The following is a 17,158-nucleotide window of genomic DNA, read 5'->3' as shown; positions in this document are numbered from 1 at the left end:
ACATGCCACCGAAGAAAAAAAACTATATCAGTTTTGGTTTATGTCTAAACATTCTAAACATTTAAAGCTCCTGAACGATTGTTTCGCGCTGAGTGGCTAGACCAGCAGCGTATGAATATTCGCTTCCATTTCGTACAGAGAAGGTAAGATCAAACCAAGAGAAGGACATTTATTATACACGTTTACATCACCCAAAACCTTGAAACGCGGACTTTTTTTAGTTGTAGTTGTTGACATACTAGCTTGCACAGAGAACCTGGCGGTGCTTTGATGGTTCTATCACCAGCTTTCACGCAGGTACCTTTTGTTCTATTACTATAAAGCCGCTGAAGTATTAATGTCCTAAACTTCGACTACACTCGATGACGGAGACGGGCTCAAACACGAGCATGTTCCAGCTCATTGGTCACTTTGATGATCCTTTCATAGTCGCCTTCAAGAGTGCCTACTTTCATCCGGAATTTTAGCTCCTCATCTAGTTGCTTTCGTGGCATTGATTGTGGTGGTATTTACACGAAGCGGCGGTGCTTGTAATAAAAGCAGAGCAAACCCGATACGTCGTGCTGCTCGCCTTATTAAACAGACGTGATAAGGAAAGCCCGCTGAGGACACTGAGGACACAGAGGGATATAGTAGGATTAATTTCAGCTATAAAGGAAGTGCTTGATGCGAAGACAAGATTAGCAGAGCATGAAGAACTGCTGATAAGAGACTTTGCTATGCAGGCATCGCGACAGTGTACGTTATAGCGCTATGTAGGATGCACAGAGGCTTTGGAAGCTTATCTCACTTTCTAGCTGCATGTTTCGTGGTTTAGTTTCACGGATGGCTAGAAATTAAATCAACCATTGTGTCCTCCACAGCAGTTGTTTGGCGTCCACCTTCATTTTGTTTGGTTCCGAAACCTTTTCCGCTACCCATCTGTGCCCAGTACCAGCTAGAGTGCTTGCTTATACGTGCTCACAACTATCCGCGGCTTTTCTGCATTTCACTGAAAGAAAGGAGGCTGGTTCACCTAACGCAAAACTAAGATGTAAGGATATTGAAATATGTGGTGAATGGTGAACGTATTCTTCACTTCTCTATGTATGTTGCCCTCATTGCAAGCCTTTATGCTGTCACACTGGTCATACACAGTAGAGTCTCACAATAGATTTATTTATTTATTTCAAAATACTGCATGCCAATATTTTGGCCCAGGCAGGAGTGGTTATACAAGGCATTAAAACAACAAATAAAAATAAAAATCAAAACACGGGATTAGAGTAAATGAGCAAGTCAACAAAATACAACACTGTATCATTCAAAAAATGCAACTCTAGAGCTTTAATGAAATTGGAAGACTGGAGAATGGCCTCAGGAAGACAGTTCCAGTCGGAAATGGTCCGTGGAAAATAACTGTGCTTGAAAGAGTTAGTCCTTGCAAAAAGGGGTTCGAGCAGGTTACTTCTTGAATGATGTGTCCTGCGCGACAATTGTTTAAGAATTTCAGGGCGAGGTATGTTTAATTTGTGTGTTAAGAGGTTGTGCATAAACAATAAATGGGACATTTTTCTGCGTAGTTCAAGTAGTGGAATATGGTTAGCTTTCATTAGTGTAGTAGGTCTGACCTCTTGTATTTACTGTAAATGAACCTACCGCTTTCCTTTGCACCATCTCTATTTTATGTATGTCTATTTTTAAATAAGGATCCCATAAAACTGAAGCATATTCTAATTTAGACCTAATAAATGATGTGTATGCAAGAAGTTTGAGTTTACTTGGAGCATCATTAAGTTTCCGCCTCAAGTAGCACAGCTTGGAAAATGCGGAGGAACAAATGTCGGAAATATGAGAAGAGCAAGTTAAATCATGAGTTAAGGTTACCCCTAAATATTTATAATGTGTAGTCTCCTCAATTAAATCATTAAGCAGGCTGTAAGAGAAATGACTGATGTGTTTTTTACGTGAAATTCGCAATAGGACTGTTTTGTCGAGGTTTAATTTCATGTCCTATTTAAGACACCATTGGTGAACAGCCAATAGCGAATTTTGCAAGGTGTAGTGATCGTCGGGCTCATTTATAGTCTTAAAAATTATGCAGTCATCCGCAAAAAGCCTTAAAGAGACATTATCAGGAAGAGAAACAGACAGATCATTAATATAAATTATGAAAAGCAGCGGTCCTAACACGCTCCCTTGGGGTACACCTGATGTGACTGGAAGCTCGTTTGATTTGAAACCATTAACCTCTACGTATTGTTTCCTGTATGTAAGATAAGCATTAATCCAATTAACAAGGTAGTTAGGGACGCCGATACTTACTAATTTATAAATGAGTTTATTATGGAAAACTGTGTCAAAGGCCTTGCAGAAGTCTAAAATGAGGACATCAATCTGCCCAGATTTATCGAGAACTACTTGAAATTCATTAACTGTAGTTACCAACTGCGCGACAGTGGACATACCCTTTCTGAAGCCATGTTGCAAGGAGGATAAAATGTTATTTTCAGCTAGAAAGGAGTTAAGATAACCAGAGACTATCTGTTCTAATAACTTGCAACAAGAAGAAGTGATAGAAATTGGACGGTAATTAGAAATGGTTAGCTTATCGCCTTTCTTATGAATTGGAACAACACGGGCCATTCTCCAGTCTTCCGGCACTTCACGAGAAAGTAAAGAAACTTGAAAGATTTTTGCTAAAAACGCGGATAATTGCGCTGCAAAACGTTTAAGAAACAGATTTGAGAGCCCATCAAGGCCCGCAGATTTTTTATCGCCGAGTTTACGCAGCATAGACAGAACACCATTTACAGAAATATTTGGTATGTTACCTTGGTCTTCAATTCGAACTCTAGCTGTGGTTGCCGTCACCGTCAGAAACACGCTTTGAAAGTACTGGTTAAAACCTTGTGCTATTTTCGTGCAGTCGGTGACAATGTCATTATCAATGCGAACCTTACTCAACTGCTCAACCTTTCGATCTAGAAAATTCCAAAATTTCTGGGGGTCACTTCTGATGAATTCTGGGGGCGTCGTATTGAAATAATGAGACCTCGCTAGTTTTAATTTTGAGGCAAGTTTCTGTTTCAGAACTTGGAAGTGCTGTAAGGAATCTGTTTTTTTTCTTCCTACATCGCTTCACTTTGCGCTTGATTTGAACAATTTCATGAGTTACCCAAGGATTGTGACGGTGGGTGCGAACCTTTCTAAGCAATAGATGGATCTGGAACAGACCTTACAGGAGACACATATAGTTACCGCCATGGCACTGCATCCCTTGTAGGCTAAAAGAAGGGCTCTTGGAACCAGGATCTAATGCCAGGATATAAATCTATATAGATGTGAGAAAAAAATCTTGTCCGCTAAACTCCTCGCAGAAGCAATTCATGAAGGTGTAGCACGGATATTTAGTTGCGCCTTTGCTCCCATTTTGAGAATGTTGCCAGAAGCATGGGCTTGCTGTTTAGTGCTCTAGACAGCTCCTGAACAATGATTTGGACTTCGCGGTTGTACACGAAAAGACGCCGCAATTATCAGCAGTAAAGTTTCCACAAAGACACCCATATATTCGGAATTATACATTGTACCCTTTTGTTCTTCAGAATATATAGCTACAAAAACTGCGTTACATCACCAGCTGCCGCTAGCGAATGCATGAAAGCTTGCCATCTTTTACGACCTTGCCAATAACTGACTTCAGCAATTCGAGCTTCGTGATGTATCTTTTGTCTTAACATAACAATATGCGTTGCCTCTCCTGCAATCAAGTGAGAAGCCTCTACTTTTCATGCCAAATGGGTTGCTGCTCCCGACATCCAATATATTGCTGAATGGCTGTGACGCAAAAATTTCACAATCTTAGCTCCATCGCAAAAAGCATCTTGCTAGTTCTGCATCACCGGGCATGCTTCAAGACAAGTGGTGATAACGGTATACGAATAAAAATACCAACTTAATGTACGAAGCTATATCGGGAAGTTTGAAAATGCCGTTACAAGCGGTGAAGAAGAAGCGGGCACTGGCGTGGGCAGGCGTGCTCGCGCTAGGTCAGCCAGTTTGCATTAAACGTCATCTACCACCGCCGTCGATCATGTTCCGTCGCCTCTTTTCATCGACTTGCCGCCCCGTAACATTTTGGTTGGAGGCGCGTGGTAGGTTATAATCAATCATCATCTTGGCTTGGAGCTTCGGCTCCCTGTTTCCTCTTGCGCAGTCGGCAGCGGGTTCCTGGGATGACGCATCGCGTGGCGGTTCCCCAGCCAGACGGACACGACGCGACATCGCCGTCCTCCAACCACCGTCCAGCCCCCGCCCTGACCACGAGACACGAAGAATGACAAGTAGCCCGACGTTAGACCCCACTGATCCGAGACGCCACGAACATTCGAGAACACATCAAAAGACAGAGCGAATGACAGGCCTGACCAAAGGACCCGACCGACCCGAGACGCCGACCAGACGATGAACCCACCGACCCAGTACAACACTAGACGTGAAGAAATTACCCCGCTTGTGCCGTTTAATGCGCGCCTGGGACCCAGCCATCAATCCCGACGACCATTGCAGCAAAAGCTTCCTGTGCCAGGCTTCATCGGTCATCATAACGGCAAGCAGTTACCTTCTTTCTCTTCTGTCTTCACCGATCCACGCATCATCGTCATGTCATAAATCTGATCGACTTTGACTTCTTTGTCCACCGATCGAGACGATCGTTTGGTTGCCCCGAGTAATGTTACAGGCGATGATGTAGTGGGCACTGATGTGGGCAGGCATGCTCGCGCAAGTTCAGCCATCTTTCATTAAATGTCATCTATCATCGCCATCGGTTATGTTTGTCTCCTTTCTTGACTTTCCGCTCCGTAACATTATGTCAAATACGTACATATCTGTAGCAAGAAGTAAGTTCGCGACTAGTATCCTTATTCTGAAATACACTTCTGCGAAAAATACTCGCTTTATATTGTTATTGAGTGGTATTCGCTGGTTGTGTTGAGGATAAAGAAGTGTGGCACACTCCGAGAAGAAGACGACCGCAGACGACTTCTGAGATAATGCGGACATAATGTCAGATGGAGTCCAAAGCCAGACTCCGCCCGCACCACTAATGTATTGCAGATAGTGGTGCGGACATATTCTATGCTGAGGCAGGCAAAAGTAAAGAAAAGTAAAGAGACTCTGCCCGTGTGTCCGACAGCTATTGGACTGGGAATCTTCCCCGTAACATCTCTTGATGGAGGTGAATCCTTCGCTCCCCATGACAAACTGGATCTCCGCAGCCGCCGCCACATCGGCACCACTACAATGACTACAGACGCCGCTACATCTACGGCCGCCGCACCTGCTGTAGTCATGGCCCATCCCCGTGACCCCGGAACTTTCTGTGGGACCGACGACACTGATGTAGTCGACCGGCTGGTCTTGTGCGAACGCGTCAGCAAGCACAACAGGTGGGATCCCACAATTATGCTGGCGAATATCATATTTTACTTGACATGGACCGCGCGGATGTGATTTGAAACCCATGAAGAGGACCTCACATCTTGGGATATCTGCCCCAAGACCTGTCAGGAAAGCCTATAGGCCGTCACCTCACCGAAAAAAGGCGCTAGCTTCTCGCACCCAAACGTCTACAGTCTTATATTACTTGACGTCCTACCCCTGCGCCGCAAAGTCGACCATGCCATGCCTGAGGAAGATAGAGTTGGCCACATAGTAAAAGGCATTGCCAACGATGCCTTCAAACTCCTGTTGTGCAGAGATTGTTCCAGCGTGGACTCTGTGCTACAAGTGTACCGACGTTGCGAACAAGCGAAACAGAGGCGCATATCTCACCATTTCGACTGGCTACCGAACACGGCTGCCAGCTCCTCTTGTGTCGATCTTCCGATTCCATGACCGCCTGCTAATGACAGTAAATTGACACGTATCGTCTGCCAAGAGCTTGAGCAATGATTCCCGCAGCCTCACTATCGCATACCTCCGACAACACCCTGGCTACAATATCACTCATTCAGACTGTTTTTCGCCAAGAGGTTGCGAATATGGGTCTCCCTTCTACCTGCGCCACCGACACTGTGGATTCCGGACCTGCCCCTCTAGTGATTGCAGCTGCCTCATCCAACGCCAGTTTGTCGCACCGATATCGGTACTGCAATCCGTATGTATAGCGTATCCATGACAATCGCCCCATCTGCTTTACTTTTTCACGCGTTGGACACATTTCCCGTCACTTCCACAGCCGTTGGTTCACGCCATCTCTTCAGTTCACCTACGTCGATCGCTGCGGGTACTAGCCTCCCCCGCTATTTGTGACCTCGCCCCGACCTGACCCGTGTTGACCCCGGTGTCACTGTTCGTGCTGTTACCCGTTCACCACCCACGCAAGCCCGATGTTCGCGTTCCCTTCTTCCTCTCCGCAGTTCGTCACCGTCCTATTCTAGCCTCATACCGGAAAACTAGCCAATGCAGCTCCCGGAGGTGACGCTGCAGTTGTGACCCGGACTGAAAACATCTGCTGACCTCTGCCCTAGAAAATAATCGCATCGACGTCCTTGCGGACGGTATTCCCGTTTCTCATTGACACCTGCGTCTAACTGTGCGTTCTCAGCTCCTCATTTCGCAGTCGCCTCAAAAATGTCCTTACTCCGGCCGTCTCGCCCAAAGTTCGCGTCGGCAATGGCAGCCCTGATACCGTGGTTGGCATGTGCATGGCGCAAGTTACCTATTGGTGGTGGTCAGGCAGTAGTGTTGTTCACCTTCCTACAAGAATGCCCCGACGACGTTATCCTTAGCATTGACTTTATAACAGCCCCCTCTGCCCTCATTCACTCCTGTACCGGCCTATACGCTTGGACCTTCCGCTCTGCTCTGAAGACGCCCTGCTCATCCTACCTTCGATCAGCACAGTTCTGCCGCCTTCCTCCTGAAGCTGAATGTTGTATCCCTATATCGCCATACCCACCCGTCTTGCGTGTCCCATTACGTATGTCAGCCTGCAGTAGCATGTCACCCTTCCTCATCTAATTGTTCATATCATCTAGAACCGTACCACTGTCCCGGTCCTTAACTTCAGCTTGTCAACTCAAGTTCTGCCCGAGAGAATTTCACTAGCTGCGCAGTCCTCGATGACCGATTGTGCCATTTCAGCTCTGAATACAGATCACCCCAATGCCGTCCCTGCAACCCCTCTCTCGGCCTCTACATCGCGCCCTGATACTGTTAACAGCATGACTGCAGTTGGTCTCCAGCCGGAATTCGTCACAGTGTTAAACAAGCTTTTGATCACCTACAGTGACTTTTTGACTTCGCTACCCGCCCACTGGGTTAAACTACAGTTGTCAGCCACCGCAATGACACCAGTGACACCAGTCCTATTCACAGGCTGCTCTAACGTGTTTCGCTTTCCGAGCGATGCGCAATTCAAACAGAGGTCGAGAAAATGTTGGCGAATGACCTAAGTGAGCCTTCCAGCAGATCCTGTGCATCCCCTCTTGTTTTGGTAAAACAAAATATAGCAACTGGAGATTCTGCATTGACTGCCGTCATTTAAATAAGGTAACCAAAAAGATGTCTATTCTGTTCCGCGTATAGGCGACGCGCTTGATACTTTGCATGGAGCCAGCTGCTCTGTCCATCGGCCTTTGTTCCGGCTACTGGCAGATCCCTGTCGACGAGAGAGACAGCGAAAAAACAGCGTTCATCACTTCTGACGGCCTCTGTCGAATCAAACTCATGCCTTTTGACCATTGCAATGCACGAGCAACTTTCAAACGCATGATGAACTCTTTGCTCCGAGGCTTCAAGTGGACTAATTGTTTGTGTTATTTAGACGACGTAATCGTTTTTTCTTCTACATTTGAAAGCCATCCCCTTCGCCTTTCTACAATTTTTGTGCTTTTCGCCACGCCGGACTTCACCTAAACTACAAAAATGCAGTTTAGGTCGCCGACAACTCCAAGTCCTTGGTCACTTGGTTAATGCTGCCGACGTTCAGTCTGACCCCGACAAGATTTGTGCCGTCAGAGATTTTCCCACTCCACGTTCATCCAGCAATGTTCAAAGCTTTATTGGCCTGTGTTCTTATTTCCGACGATTCATCCCGAATTTCGCGGCCCTTGCTCGTCCTTTCATCCATTTCCTCAGGAAAGACGTGTCATTCTCTTGGGCGCCAGAACAATTTGCCGCTTTCTCGGAACGTATTGCTGCTCTCACTACTCCACCCGCCTTGGCCTATTTCAATCCATCCGTCAATACTGAACTCCGCACCGATGCAACTGGCCATGTCATTGGAGCTATACTCGCCCAGCGACAACACAGACGCACAAGGGTGATTGCGTATGCCAGCCGCCTCCTATCTACGTCCGAACAAAAATACTCTATCACAGAGCGAGAGTGTTTGCCCGCCCTTCAACGGTTATCACAGACCATCATCCCTTGCGTTTATTTTCCTCCCTCAAAGATCCTACTGGCAGTTTGAGGCGCTCGGCGCTTCGATTAACAGAATATACATTTTCCATCGTGTACAAGTCCGGCCGGCTTCACCAAGATGCAGACTGCTTGTCCCGTCATCCCGTCGACTCCCCTAGTCCTACCGACTCTCACGATGACGCACGTGTCTTGTCTGTCTCGACCTTTTTTAGCACTGCCAACGAACAACACGAAGTTCCTTCGCTCCAATTCCTCATCCTCCGTCTTACCTCCGACCGCCCTGATTCATCTCTCGCCTTATTTGTACTCCACGAGAACACCATATACCGACGCAATATGCGACCAGACGACGCAGACTATTGCTCGTAGTTCCTCAGCATCTGCGTTCCACCATCCATGACTAGTTCCATGATGCTCCCAAAGACTGGTCACCTGGGTGTCTCTCGCACATACGACAGCCTGCGCCGACGTTTCTACTGGCCGGGCTCTACCGTTGCGTCCAGCAGTACATTGCCGCATGTGAATTGTGTCAGCGTCGGAAGAAGCCCACAATTTCGCCTTCAGGCAATTTCAGCAGATCCCCATACCCACTGACCCATTTTCCCGTGTAGGCGTTGACCCTCTTAGGCCCTTCCTAGTTTCCGCCTCAGGCAACAAATGGATTGCCGTCGTTATCGATTACTCTACGCGGTACGTTATTACTAGGGGTGTGCAAATATTCGAAATTTTCGAATATCGAATCGAATATCATAATATTCGATTCGTTAAACGAATCAAATAGTGGAAATTGAAAATTATTCGAAACTGTTCGAATATCTTCGCAAATTTTCGAATAATTTTCGAATACTTTTCGAATAACTGGCACGAATTAACGTCTCGGTTACCTCCGACCATTCTCGCGAAGGCAGCGTCAGCTCCGAGCAGGCACAGCTTGCTGCCGCAATAAACCTACGCGAGAAGCAGAGATCACCGTTTTAGGGAGCCTACATGCTTCAGCGTGGCCGCGACACGGTCCATTTGCATGGAAACATTCTTAAAGATTGGACATATCACGAATCGCGGAGGCAACATCTCGTAGTCGTGTCATAGTTCACACGTCTCTAATCTGCCGAGAAGTAACGCTACATGCTTATTCCCTGAAAATTTCATTCACTTTCATCATCAATAGTTGAGGTTAAGTTTATTATGCGAGTGGCGCATGACATGAGAGTTGCATGAATGTTGTCAGCTCATGCTCATACATCTCTCCATTATATATCTCAGGTCGCCTAGAGCCAGTTGTAATCGCCTAGCGCCAGCAAGAGGGGAGCACGCGAGCTAATTGAGAAAGAACGAAAGCAACGAAAGTCACTGAAAAGAAGAGGACGATGAGGAGATCGAGCGTTCGGCGATAACTAGTTCGAAGAGCCAACAGCAGGGGAAGCGCAACTCTATGGCCTCGGGTTGCGCGGACGCAAGTCGGACGAAAGCGTCGCTCAGCCATTCGTAATCTCTGATATATTGTATCATGCAATCTAGTTCACTAAATAAACTCGTTGAAACGTAATTGTTGTAGATAAAAACAACCAGCAACTGACAATGTGCGTAGAGATTAATAGTTGCGCCCCCTAGAGGAGATCAGCGTTTTCCCGTCAGATCTATTACTCCACGAGTTATAGCGCTCTACCGCAGCGCCGCCGCTACCGCCACTACAGCTCCGCTGCTCCTGCGCGCACGCCGCAAGTAAAACGGAACTATACTGCTGGTCTGTTTCTGCCTGCTGCTTTCTGCGCGCCGATTGATGCCGCTGCTCCGACGCCTCTTGCTGCCTCGTCATGAATGAAGGTGAAACAGTGACTTCGGCATGCCGAAAGAAACGCAGGGGTGTTTGGGCTTTTTACGAACGTGTAGAGGCAGGCTCGTCCAAGTGCGTCTTGTGCGGAGCAGTTCTCAAAACGCCAACAAACACAACGACGCCTTTGATCAACCACCTCAGACGGCATCCGGGAGCCCGCAAAGAGTATGAGAGCAGAGCATCTGCTGCTCAGCAGCGTTCTACATCAAAGACAAGACAGGCAAGTGCTAGTTCGTTTTTCAAGCCACAGCTGAACCCTCAGAGCCCCCGTGCCAAGGTACTTATGGTGAAAATTGCTTCTTTCATTGTAAGTGGCCTGCATAGCTACTGTATTGTCGAAGAGCCAGGGTTTCAAGACCTGATGCGGTACACGCTCCCCGAATACAAGGTCCCCTGTCGCACGACATTCTCGAGGACCGTCGTGCCTGAAATGTACAACGCCGTCAAACGCTCCGTCCATGCGAAGCTGCACAGCGTCATCAGCGCGGATGTAGGCTCTATCGCCATCACAACTGACGGCTGGACGTCGCGAGCTGGAGACAGTTACGTGTCTGTGACGTGCCACGTGTTGAGTGACGACTTCGGGCCTCACAGTTTTGTTCTTGCGTGCCGTCACCTGTGTGCAAACCATACTGCAGAGGACCTGCGTTCTTTACTCATGGACGTTTTGAAAGAGTGGGACGTACCTGAGGACCTTCCTTAGTGACTGACAATGCTCGGAACTTTGTGTCCGCGATTGGGCCAACTCCCTGGGTACACGTTGCTTGTTTCGCGCACACTGTGCAACTTTGTGTTCAGGGCGCGAAGAAAGAAAGCAACGGATTCGCAAGCGTGTGTGGAAAAGCACGGGCTATCGTTGGGTTGTACAAACGAAGCAGCAGCGCGAGAACAAGACTGCAAGAAATACAAAGGAGAATGGGCAGAGAGGAGCCACTGGAGGTGATACAAGATGTTCCTACAAGATGGAATAGTGAATACGCCATGCTAGCGCGCTTGCAAAAGCTGAAGTCAGCTGTGACAGTAGACTTGGCAGAAATAGATTCTGTTCACAACCTGACCTCTCTTGAATGGCGTCAAGTAGCAGCGTTCGTGTCAGTGCTGCAACCGATTGAAGAAGCCACAACCGCTGCTTGTTCCGAGTCCCACCCAACATTGTCTCTTGTTATTCCCCTTGTTCACTGCATTCAGGTGCTGCTTTTTAAAGAGGCAAGTGGAGCTGAGGAGATAGAGTTTTCAAAGAACCTCCTGAGGTCTGTGAAAGCAAGATTTCAAGGTATAAGCACACAGATGCCCCATGCTGTTGCCACTCTGCTTGACCCTCGTTTCAAGGATGTCTGCAGCGACCAGCAAGAAAAGGGGCACATGCGGTCCCTCTTGTATTCAGTACTTCAGGAACAGGAAGAGTCAAGGCTGTCGAGTTGCGCTCGCAAGAAACTTCTGCACAGGAGCAGATGGATTGGAGAGGAGAGCAGTCATCCGTTTGGGGAGTGTTTAATACTTTGGTATCATCAAAACACAATGAAAACCCTTGCTCTTTGATGCAAGAAATGTCCAACTATCTTCAGGCGCCTGTGTTGCCTCGTGATAGCAGGCCATTTCAGTGGTGGCAAACAGAAGGAAAAATCAAGTATGGAGCTCTTGCAACCATGGCCAGAAAGTACCTTGCCATTCCGGCTACTCAGGTGGCAAGCGAGAGACTCTTCTCAACTTGCTCCAACACAGTAACTTGTCGGCGGGAATCACTTTCATCGGACAGTGTGGAGCACCTTGTTTTCTTGCACGTCAACTCAGTGCGGTCGAAGCTTCCATAACATTTCCCAACAGACCTGCTGTGCAGTTTTACAGTCCAGAACCATTTGTTGGTGAATATCTCTAGTTACATTATGATGCACAAGACTGCCTTTATTTTGTTCCCATAGTTAAAACACCTTTTTTACGTATAGTGCTACCATTGCAACATGCCCAGTGTTCAGTGTTCCATATACTCATTTAAATCTTTGTGAAATGCGCTTTGTTTCACTGCATCTGCACTACTTCTAATGTTCCACCTTTTGGGATATCAAATTTTATCTTTGTGAATGGTCGTTTCTCAGAACTGTTGCAACAAGTTTCAGTCATAGTCATTAAAGGCTCAAATAAAAACTGCAGATTAATCTAGACATGTATCTGCATTTTCTCTGTGATTTCCCCGCAGTGTTAGAGCCTTAATCTAGTCGAGCATTTTTAAAATTTTTGATGACTAGTCTGAGAAAGTCTTGTCTTAGTTGATGTGATGTTGCTTGACTGATGCCATGTTGACAGTACTCAATTTCTAGTTGTGCATTCTAGTAGTACCAGGCTGCACTTCTAGCCAAGTTGCATCTATTAATTTTATTAGCTCCTGCAAACTCCACTTGACTTTACTGAATGCTATTTTCTTTTGCCTATGGTTCTGTGCAATCTTTTTGCTTTTAAATATTTAGGCTTTATCAAGGTTGACGCAGCTGTACATTGTCGTGAACTATATATCAAACAGCATTTTGAATAAAATTGAATTTCAGACACCTTTTAATGTTTTGTAATCAACGTACAAATGATATGAACATAACTTGCAGAGTATTCGATTCGTATTCGATTTGCTGCTTTCACTATTCGATTCGTATTCGATTCGCTGCTTTCACTATTCGATTCGTATTCGATTCGCTTTTTAGCTACATTATTCGTATTCGATTCGATAGCAAGAGTGCACTATTCGTATTCGATTCGGTTTGGAAAAAGTACTATTCGCACACCCCTAGTTATTACCCGAGCCATACCGACCAGCTGCGCAACAGACGTCGCTGACCTCCTTCTAGAAAACGTGTTTCTACATCATGGTACCCCTCAAGAACTGCTAACTGGCCGCGGCGGCTGCTTTCTGTCGCGCGTGGTTGACAGAATTCTCCGTTCGGGCTCCGTCTGCCACAATTCAACACCGCCTATCACCCCAAGACCAACGGCCTCACGAAACGTCTAAACCGTACCCTCACAGACATGCTGGCCATGTATGTGTCTGACGCCCACCGGGATCGGGACGTTTGTGATATTCGGTTACAATTCATCTGTCCATTATACCGCTGGATACTCTCTATTTATTCTGTTATTTGGCCAACACCCGTTACTGCCCTTCGACACTTCAATACCATTGGCAGACGCCCCCAGACGCGGCAGACGCCGCCAGTGATGCCGCCGCCCGCACTCATGATGCCAGCCGCATAGCTCGTGCCAAGCTCTCTGCATTCTGAGACTGCCAAAAATTCCTGTACAACAGTCGCCACCGTTATGTCCACTACACTCGTGGATCTCTCTTCTTGCTGGGGCTCCCGTGTCGTCGAGTGGGGTCGTGCCAAAAACATTTACCCCGTTACACGGGCCATTACCAAGTTTTGCGGCCCGTGACCGAAGTCACATACGAAGTTGAATCTGTGCCTCCAAAATCCTCGTCCAGAGCGCCATCCTTCGAAATAGTTCATGTGTCCCGTCTGAAGCCTTATTATGCATGTTCTGTTTCTCTAACGTAGAACATTCCGGGACTGTGCCTTTCCCGAGGGGGTAGTATTACTGAGTGGTATTCGCTGGTCGTGTCGAGGATAAAGACGTGCGACAGACTGCGAAAAGAAGGGGATGCAGACAAGTGCTGAGATCTGTGCTGGGATCATCCTCAGTGCTGCGGACAGCTGTTGGACTGTGAATCTTCCCCGTAACAATATAAACGGGATATTTTCCCTTTTTCTTAAAGAAAAATAACAGAAAAAGGAACAAGCATGAGCTTCGGAAGCTATAGAAATGAGTGGTGTGAATCTTGCCGCAGCAGATTCTGAAAAATCTCCTATTCCTGTCTTGTCAAACCACGGATAGTACGAGCATCGTATGAGTACATTTACTTCCACTTAAGGTAGAACACTGCGTTTGCAGGAATACACCTTCGATGTCACATACAAATCGGGTCGCAAACATCGAGATGCTGATGCTCTTTCCCGTTGCCCGCTCCCAGAATCACCACCTAGTGCTTCTTCGCGCCTTCCTGCGTGCGCCTTCGACGTTCCAATGTCGTCCAGAGCTCCAAACATCGCCTGTGCTACTCCTGTCGCTGCTCCAGATTGCTACGCCATTATTTCACACCAGCGAGCAGATCCCTACTGCCGTTCCCTAATCAACCTTCTCACCGGTGCTTCTCCCCCTCCTACCGCTATGATGCGCAGGCAACTCCAAAAGTTAAAACTTGACAACGGCGTGCTCTCCCGTTATATTTATTGCTCTGAAGGCACCCGTTGGGTCCCCGTTATCCCGAGAGCGCTTCGCACCCGTATCCTGGCGGCTCTCCACGATGATGCTACAGGCGCATGCTACAGCTCCACGTGCCGTAGGAAGAAAATAATTTTCAGTATTTCAGTAAAAACATTCTTCACGGATTTACATTCTTGCTGGATCAATTTTGAGTACTCAACGTGTATTACAAAACAACCGCTCTTGCTCTCGTCTTAAGCCTATTTTCTATCTTATATACAACTTCTCCACATGAGAAAAGCGCTGGCGTCACCTTCCCGACGTACGCTTTCGCCATCTAAAAGGATAGAAATCTGCTTTGCACGTGTCTTTTTGTATTGAAGCAATCACTAACCATAAATAAAGAATTTTTCCAGTTTTATTTTTGTTTCTTCTCCTTCCTGCAGCCATAAATCTAAAGTTAACTGAAGAATCTAAGATTTTGGCGACAAAATATATTTTTTAGAGTAAATAAATTCAATATATAAGAAAAAGGATGGCCACATCTAATCTTTACAAAACAAGAGGCGGAACGAGCACCATGCTTTTCGCTGCCTATTGTATTTCTTATTCGTGTGAAAACATCGCGGGCGGGGTGCTTGGAACGCCACTTTGTGCTGCGGTGTGGTTTTTCACAATTTTCCCCATAACTTTGAAAAGTAGGGAATTGCGGCACAGTCAAAAGAGGGGATTTCGGAATGTAGCAAAATACTTAGGTCCGCTCGCAATCCATAGCAGGCGGAATCTGATGACACACTCATGGCCGTGTGAGTGTCCAGCGATGCTTACTCATTTTGCGTCTTTTGGGAGCTAGTCCTTTTATTCAGAAGACGACACTGAGAAGGTTGGCAGAAAGTCCATCTAGAATAGACGATGAGCATGCAATGTATATTGTGAGGAAAAAAGACCCCTGCGGAAAAAATGCAATGGTATTCAAGCTAGCCTCCTAAGTAGATTTATCTGCTCCGATGTGCACTAAACGAGCTTGCGTTCCCTGAAAGTCCCAGGTGATCGCACACACTTCTTTCTCTTTTTATTAGTTATACCAGCGCCTCATGTTTCTTTCCAGTGTGGTCTAAGTGCTGGAGTGGGTGAGCATCTTTGCACTTTGTAGCCCGATGGGTCTCAAGAACACTACGTAAAACGTGAAGCGGTAAAAGCGAGCTTCAGAGCTGTCTTTATATAACTGAAGAGTTATGTCAACATCGATGCGGAAACTAATATGTAGATCCTTGATGGAAAAAGAATACGTTCTGAAAAACATTTTTTATTTAAAATTGTTATAATATAAATGGAATTGTACCGTAAGTTCCAGAGTGCAAATAAGTAAACGCTGGTAGAGTATAACTGAATTGTAGTCTATGTAATGGTTACTTCACGGTGCAGTTTTATATTTATTCGATTCAGCAGTCAGAAACACAGCGCAGCTATTCTAGAACTCGGTGTCTTCGAGTTTCACACAGAAAACAAGTATATATTTCCGCACGTGAGCAGCCAATGGCGGTCGAAGTCGCATCAATGGTTTACAATGAAAATATAGTTTTGCATTATCATATTTGAATATTGTAAGCTTTGCAAAAAAATCTAGTTTCTACAAATAGTTTTGGCTTCATGTGAGTCTAAAAACGAGATGACAGTCTCACATCCGTATGAGATATGGAAGTTGAGAATCCCTGTATATGACCCAAGCATGATACCAATGCTATACCCAGTTTTCAGCTTGTAGTTTTTCGAAAATTAGGCACTTTGTGAAGAATTTATTGTCTTATAAAAACAATTAACGAATTTTTTTTCAGCGCTAAATTCTTCTCTTGATAGAAATATTGGAATATTTCAGCTAGTGCAACAAAGTCAGATAGAGGGATAAAACATTGCAGAGAATGCGCTCAGTTTATTCAGGAGCATGGCTGCCTAAATAGAGAACGGCAAAAAAAAATGCGACCCACAAACATTCCTCTGCCACCACTGCATAATCATCGACGTCAAATGCCCTTGCCGCTTCGCTAAAGGGACCCTCGATGCACAATTTGAGACCTCCTCTGCCGTCTTCATGGGTGTGCGAGCGCCGATGCAGGCACCGCTGATAAGCGTGCCGAGCTCCGAAAGTGGACGCAAAGATACGCCGCACAGTGGACAGAAAAGGAATGGGTCAACGAAGTTAGATCGAGCGCTAGTTCAAGGCGTCCTAGCATTATGTCATTGGGTGAGGTTCGCTGTTTCGCTGTTTGCATAAGAACGATGTGGCTCGTAGCCAGTACGACCAAGGACGAGGCAGTGGAAGTTTACAGGGCGTTCAAAATTTTGAATTCCGGCCGCTCGTATTATGGATGGCGAAAGTTAACTCCGCTTGCGTTCTTGGCGACATGAAGTCGGAGTTTGAAAAAAGAGCCGTAAACATGTCTTCATTCTACTCCTCAGCACTTACGTCGGACATTTCAGAACCTTTAGTGCGTCGACCAGTTGGAAAATCAAGGGCGCCCTTTATTCATGAGGCAGTATCCGGAGATATCGCATACACACAAACACACACACACACACACACACACACACACACACACACACACACACACACACACACACACACACACACACACACACACACACACACACACACACACACACACACACACA

General features: G+C 46.4%; 1 protein-coding gene across 1 annotated transcript; it reads left to right on the top strand.

The window, feature by feature from the left end:
* Positions 1 to 10,223: 10,223 nt before the first annotated feature.
* On the top strand, positions 10,224 to 10,946 carry LOC146191914 (zinc finger BED domain-containing protein 4-like). Its single transcript, XM_084600400.1, has one exon. It carries the CDS (start codon positions 10,224 to 10,226, stop codon positions 10,944 to 10,946), a length of 723 nt encoding a protein of 240 aa, XP_084456526.1.
* Positions 10,947 to 17,158: the final 6,212 nt, after the last annotated feature.

The sequence above is a fragment of the Amblyomma maculatum genome, chromosome 4 (genome assembly GCF_055883805.1).
Source record: "Amblyomma maculatum isolate TAMU_Amacu chromosome 4, ASM5588380v1, whole genome shotgun sequence".
Classification (NCBI taxonomy): Eukaryota; Metazoa; Arthropoda; class Arachnida; order Ixodida; family Ixodidae; genus Amblyomma; species Amblyomma maculatum.
This window is presented reverse-complemented; position numbering and strand designations above follow the sequence as displayed.